Source organism: Galeopterus variegatus, unplaced genomic scaffold (assembly GCF_000696425.1).
Source record: "Galeopterus variegatus unplaced genomic scaffold, G_variegatus-3.0.2 Scaffold45, whole genome shotgun sequence".
NCBI lineage: Eukaryota > Metazoa > Chordata > Mammalia > Dermoptera > Cynocephalidae > Galeopterus > Galeopterus variegatus.
Genome location: NW_007726156.1, coordinates 384,261 through 390,994, shown reverse-complemented (window position 1 = coordinate 390,994; position 6,734 = coordinate 384,261). Strand labels below are relative to the sequence as shown.

The 6,734-nt window shown below is 35.1% G+C and overlaps 1 protein-coding gene across 1 annotated transcript in view; it reads right to left on the bottom strand.

Moving 5' to 3' along the window:
* Positions 1 to 242: 242 nt before the first annotated feature.
* Positions 243 to 6,734, bottom strand: part of ATP5F1 (ATP synthase, H+ transporting, mitochondrial Fo complex, subunit B1) — a 13,244-nt gene continuing 6,752 nt past the window's right edge. The window contains exons 5-7 of the mRNA XM_008571942.1: positions 4,764 to 4,889; positions 2,184 to 2,363; positions 243 to 650 (exon numbers count right to left, since the gene is read on the bottom strand). Coding sequence (XP_008570164.1) covers positions 573 to 650; positions 2,184 to 2,363; positions 4,764 to 4,889 — 384 coding nt within the window. The 3' untranslated portion in view covers positions 243 to 572. The remainder of the gene's footprint in view (positions 651 to 2,183; positions 2,364 to 4,763; positions 4,890 to 6,734) is intronic.

Genomic DNA, 6,734 nt, shown 5'->3' with positions numbered 1-6,734 from the left:
ACTAAAATGATAATAAAGTCAATAGTATGATTTGATATATTACATTTCCTTTAGTTATTTTAAGAGAACTGAAAAGCTTTAAATTTCCCATAACCTATCAGTTTAGCTAGAAATAGCTCACCACTGAATGGTCTCATAAACAAGATACAGTTCAATGACATCTTTCACTTTTACCCATATGACAAAATGTCATGTTAAAATATGCTAAAATAATATTTCAGAAAATTATGCAACTTGAAAAACTCGTTTCAATTGTCACTTTACTACAAGATGGTAGAATTAATTACAAATTTAAACTACAACTTGGTAATCTTTAGTCAGGTAGGAAGTTTTAATAAAAGAAAACTGCTTACTCAAAACTGATTGTGGAACACCTCAAAAAGCAGAGAAAGAAGGTCCAGAACATCTGACTGGCCAGTAGATCTCGTTCTCTTTTATATGAAACTGAAACTTCATTTTTAGGAAAGGTAAACTAACTCCAGTAGACAGCAATACAGAAAGATTTTGTCACATAGACTAGTTTCCATTTAGTCATCAACTGTTTCTAGCTGTCTCAATTGGGATAGATACATTTACATAACTGGCTGTGCTTGAGCCTTCTTTGAGAGCAGCTTTAGATCAGCAATGCACTTGGCAATTGTCTCCTTTTCCTGTGATGAGAAAAGAGAAATCTGGTTAGACCTTTCCAAAACATGGAAGGGTATAAATACCATAATTCTAAAGGACACCTCCTACAAGACCAGAACCTCAAGATTACTGGCTTAATATGAGAATACTAGAATGGTTCAAAAGTAAACTTAATTATTTAACATAGGTAGATACAATTTATTTTAAGCAAATTCAGGGAGTTACTTAAAATTCCCTGGTTCATAGCTTTTATGAGTGAAAATTCTGTACAGAATTTGAGGCCAGATACTCCTATATCCATCTCCACTGATATTGGCTTGTATAGCTAACAGCTTCTTGAAAAAGACCAACCCAACATAAACATTAGTAATACGGAAATGTTAATAAAGACTGAGTCTCTTTTCTATATATATATATATATATATTTTTTTAAAGATGACCGGTAAGGGGATCTTAACCCTTGATTTGGTGTTGTCAGCACCACGCTCAGCCAGTGAGCGAACCGGCCATCCCTATATGGGATCCGAACCCGGGGCCTTGGTGTTATCAGCACCACACTCTCCCGAGTGAGCCACCGGGCCGGCCCCTCTTTTCTATATTTTTAATATAGAAAAATACTTTATACTTTTAGTATAGAAAAATTTTAGTCTCCTTCCTATACTTTTCTTATATTTTCTAAATTTCTTAAATAAGCATGTCTATTACTTTTGGGTAAAAGGCAGTTTATTAAAAAAAAAAATAAGGGCCGGCCCATGGCTCACTTGGAAGAGTGTGGTGCTGATAACACCAAGGCCAAGGGTTTGGATCTCTATATAGGTATGGCCAGTTCGCTCACTTTGCAGAGCATGGTGCTGACAACACCAAGTCAAGGGTTAAGATCCCTTTACTGGTCATCTTTATAAAAAAATAAATAAATAAAAATAAAAATAAAAACAATCCCTCAAACTTTGATAGACCCTGTTTTTCTAATCCGGTATAGGTTATGCAGAAAATGATCAGAAATGCCTACATATTCTATATGTCTGGGAAAGAAGAAACCAAGTCATAAATAAATAAAGAATAGAAATGAAAGAAAAAAAAATCTATTATTTAAACAAATAATAGAAAACATTTCTGTTCAAGACAGATGAATTAAGCAGCTGAGAAGAGGAAATAGAACAGAAATCATGGAATCAGGAAACAGAAGGGACTTAGAAGTAGCCTTGTCTAGTCTGTATGTTCTATAGAGAATTAAATTAAGTATGTTGGTTAACGCTATCAAGATGATGGACATTGAACACAGGCCTTCTACAACCAGTGTTCCCAATGACGTTTCCACTGTTTTTTTTTTTTTTTTTTTGGTGATAGACCCTTTGGTAACTAAACCTTGAGGAAAGAGAAAAGTCATCATGGCAGTTGTGCATCACCTTCTAGGGTGTCACTATCCAGAAAAATAACCCTGCTGTTTCTAGGCTAAAGACTCCTTGCCAGCTGTTCCTGCCTTAACAAAACATCAGTAGACGCTTGTCAGAGATAGTGGCACAATTCCAGAAGGTATAAAATAAAACATCATGTACCTGCTGTGCAGAGATGCTCTGCACCACGTGCTTCTCCACCCAGTTTATCATGTGCTCCTGTTCCTTCCGACGCATCATATTCTGCACAGAGATGTGATAGTCCAAGCGATTCTTTACCTCCTTATATACTCTATGTAGCCGTTCCCGGTAAGTAACCTCCAAGGCCATAGCAATGTTATTCTGAGGCAAAAGTAAGAAATGATGACTATTGCTTGCATATTTGAAGGAATACTTCCCTGCTGAGAATTCTTCCAGTTAGAATGCCCCACTACTCTCTTGAATTTTATGTAAATTTCTTTTATTTAACATAAATAGGTAACATGCATGTAGTAAAAAATTATAACAGGAACAGTAAAAATATACTTAAAAGCATATGCAGCAAAAACTGAGTCTCCTCTAGCCCTGCCATAGCCCACCATTATCCTGTATTTCTTGTATTCTCCCAGAAATATTTAACAAACAAAATATAGGTATATGTGCACACATACCCACAACTTTTATTAATTATGACATGCAAACTCACCTCAATTTTTTTAAAAGTTACATTGTATTCCACCATACTGGTGTTCCATAATTCATTTAACCAAGCTCTATTAATAGATTAGATTGCTTCCAATTTTTTCTACTGCAAATAATATTGTATACAGTGTGTATTTGTTTTTGTACTTATGGGTAAATATCTGCTGGGTCAAATAGCTAACATCTGTTGAGTACCTATCATGTTCTAAAACTTTTGTGTGTTAATTCAGTTAAATCTTATAACCACACCGTGGGATAGTTATTACTGTTATACCCATTTTAACTGAGGCAGAAGTTAAGAAACTTGCCCAAGATTACAGAGCTAATAAATTGTGAAGCCAAGATCTGAGTATAGGTAGTAAAGCCACAAAGCCCACGCTCTTAAAGATCTCTATTTGACTAGCCAGTGACAGGCAACTCAAACCAATATGCACAAAACTGAAGTCTATTTGCAACAAGGCAGTCAGTGATCCCTCAAAACTTAAATGAGATGATATTCCTCTGCTTAAAAGCCTCCAGTGATTTTGTCATTCAGAGTACAAGTCAAAGTACTTACAGAAGCCCGTAAGACTTTACATATTACAATTGGCCATGCTCTACCTCCCTTCCTTTTATTCTCCCCCTCAGCACTTCAGCTGTGTTGGACTCCTTTTTCCTTGACTATACCAAGCAAACTTCCAGGTTTAGGCCCTTGTAATTGTTCTTCCCTCTGCCTGAAACACTTTATCTCCAGACATCTACATAAGCTTGCACCATCAGTTCTTTCAGGTCCTGCTCAAATATCACATCAGAGGCCTTTCTTGACTGCCTTATGACTCTGTTCTCCCGCAATCTCATCTTCTTTAATACTAGTTTATTGTTCTACCTAGCATCTATTATCTGTTGACACTCACATTTGCTCAATTATTTATTTTCTGTACTTCTCTCAATGCCTAGCTAGAAAGTAGACTCCATGAAGGCAGAAATGTCTGCTTCCAGCATCCTGCCTTAGATAGAGCATCTATATAGAAAGAACTCAAAATATATATTAAATAAATATTTCATAAATAAAAACTTAAATGACAATCGTTTGACTTTTATGAAAAGGTACATATTCCAATTTGGTTAAAAGAAAAAAAGCCAGAATTTAAGTTTGCATGCAATCACATGTGTATATAGTATGCATGTGGCAGGAAGCATTTTCCAGTTTTAGCCTAAATATGCATAGAAAGAGGCTTTAACATTTTCTGAGATTTTAAAACATTCATGTGCATAAGAGTCTTTAGGGATCCTGTTTAAATGAATATAGATTCATGGATAGCCCCTAACAGGTTCTGATTCCACAGGTCTTGAATGGGTCCAAAAGCCTACATTGAAGATGACTCTGATGCAGGTAGTACTGGGACTACACTGAGAAAAACTGGCCTAGATCCTTAATATTTCAAACACTTACTCTGTCTTAGCATCTCATCTTTCATTTCACAGGTGCTTCTATAATATGAATTTCAGTATAAGAACATCTCACTTTTAAATATTATGCATAAAGTACTAGGCTCAAATTAAGTAATAACAAAATATATGAACATGTTTCAAAAGATTGTTTTGGAAACTAAATATTTTAGAATTATGCTCTGACCATGGTAAAAAGCTCTAATGCTATCTGAATTTGCTTTGTGAATTTGAAATGTATGGTATCATATTTTCTTATAGCAAATATGTTAAGTAAGATTTTTTCATAGCAAGTGAGTGTGTAATACATAGTATATATTTCACCTATGGCCTTCCTCAGTGCATACCATTTTTTAATCAGCTATAACTTAATGACTATTTCCTTTTATGTGGATCAAAAATGTGTTCTTTTACAGTATATTTCTAATTTTAGAATAATTCTAATTATTTTTCCACTTGATAGTTTCAAAATGTCTAAATAGCCACAATTGCCAATCCCTACACACATCTTTTCTTTTCTAAATAAAACATGCTCAATCTATTTAACCATTCCTCATAAGAGTTTTTAACTTTTTTTTTTTTAATGGACACAAATAAGTGACTTCGTTTTCCTTAGAAACTTCTGAAACCTACCCTCTGGACATCAAAAAGGTAATGGCGCTTCTGAACCAGTGCCTGCTGTGACTTTTCCCAATCAATCGCATCCTGGATATGTTTGATAGAAGACTGCTTCGCTGCTTCTAGTTTGGCAATTTTTTCCTGTGATTATGATATTGACAACAAAGATCAGTGAAAGTACCAAGGGTAATAAAAACAGATTCATTTTATGCTTCCTCAAAGTTCTTCATTTGTGAAGACACCCACAGAGAAACATACACATGTAGGGAGAAATGTACAAATCCTTAAAAAGGATTGCCTATAACTATGCAATAGCTTGCCAAATGAATAAAACTATAAAAAAGCTGGAGAGTTTGGTAGATTTTTAAAAAATTATCTTAAATTAGTTATTAATATTAACACTTAAAACTGTAATCATTATAATTAGATTTCTATATGTTCCTCCTCCAACACTCATATCAAAAATATCACTAGATGGCCTTGATATTTCTTTTTTTTGTTAAAAGATGACCGGTAGGGCCGGCCCGTGGCTCACTCGGTAGAGTGCGGTGCTGATAACACCAAGGCCCCGGGTTCGGATCCCATATAGGGATGGCCGGTTCGCTCACTGGCTGAGCGTGGTACACCAAGTCAAGGGTTAAGATCCCCTTACCGGTCATCTTTAAAAAAAAAAAAAACCTCCAGCTTTATTTTTTTTGCTCAGCATTGCTTTGGCTATTCGTGGTCTTTTGTTATTCCAGATAAATGATTGTATAGTTCTTTCCATGTCAGAGAAAAATGTCATAGGAATTTTAATGGGGATTGCATTAAATATGTAGATAACTTTGGGTAGTATAGTCATTTTCACTATATTGATTCTTCCAATCCAGGAGCATGGGATGTCTTTCCATCTTCTTGTATCCTCTCTAATTTCTCTCAGGAGTGGTTTATAGTTCTCATTATAGAGATTTTTCACATCCTTAGTTAGTTCAATTCCTAAGTATTTTATTTTTTTGGTGGCTATTGTGAATGGGCAGGCTTTCTTGATTTCTCTTTCTGCTTGTTCACTATTGGTGAAAAGAAATGCTACTGATTTTTGTGTGTTGATTTTGTATCCTGCTACTGTGCTGAACTCTTTTATCACCTCTAAGAGTTTTTTAATAGATGATTTGGGCTGTTCAATATATAGGATCATGTCATCTGCAAACAGGGACAGTTTGACTTCATCCATTCCAATCTGGATGCCCTTTATTTCCTTCTCAATTCTGATTGCTCTGGCTAATACTTCCAAAACTATGTTGAATAGGAGTGGTGAGAGTGGGCATCCTTGTCTGGTTCCTGTTCTTAAAGGAAAAGCTTTCAGTTTTTCCCCATTCAGGATGATATTGGCAGTGGGTTTATTATATATGGCTTTGATTATGTTGAGATACTTTCCATCTATACCTAATTTATAAAGGGTCTTTATCATGAATGAGTGTTGGATTTTATCAAATGCTTTTTCGGCATCAATAGAGATGATCATATGGTCCTTGTGTTTGATTTTATTAATATGGTGGATCACATTTATTGATTTGCATATGTTGAACCAACCTTGCTTCCCTGGGATGAATCCCACTTGATCATGGTGAATGATCTTACATATGTGCTGTTGTATTCTGTTTGCTAATATTTTATTGAGAATTTTTGCATCTATATTCATCAAGGATATCAGCCTGTAGTTTTCTTTCTTGGTTATATCTTTATCTGGTTTTGGTATCAGGATGATGTTTGCTTCATAGAATGTGTTTGGAAGCTTTGCTTCTGCTTCAATCTTTTGGAATAGTTTGTAAAGAATCGGTGTCATTTCCTCTTTGAATGTTTGGTAAAATTCTGCTGAGAATCCATCTGGTCCCGGGCTTTTCTTTGTTGGGAGCTTTCTGATAACAGCTTCAATCTCCTTTATTGTTACTGGCCTGTTCAGGTTTTCTATATCTTCTTGATTTAATTTTGGAAGATTGTGTGAGTCCA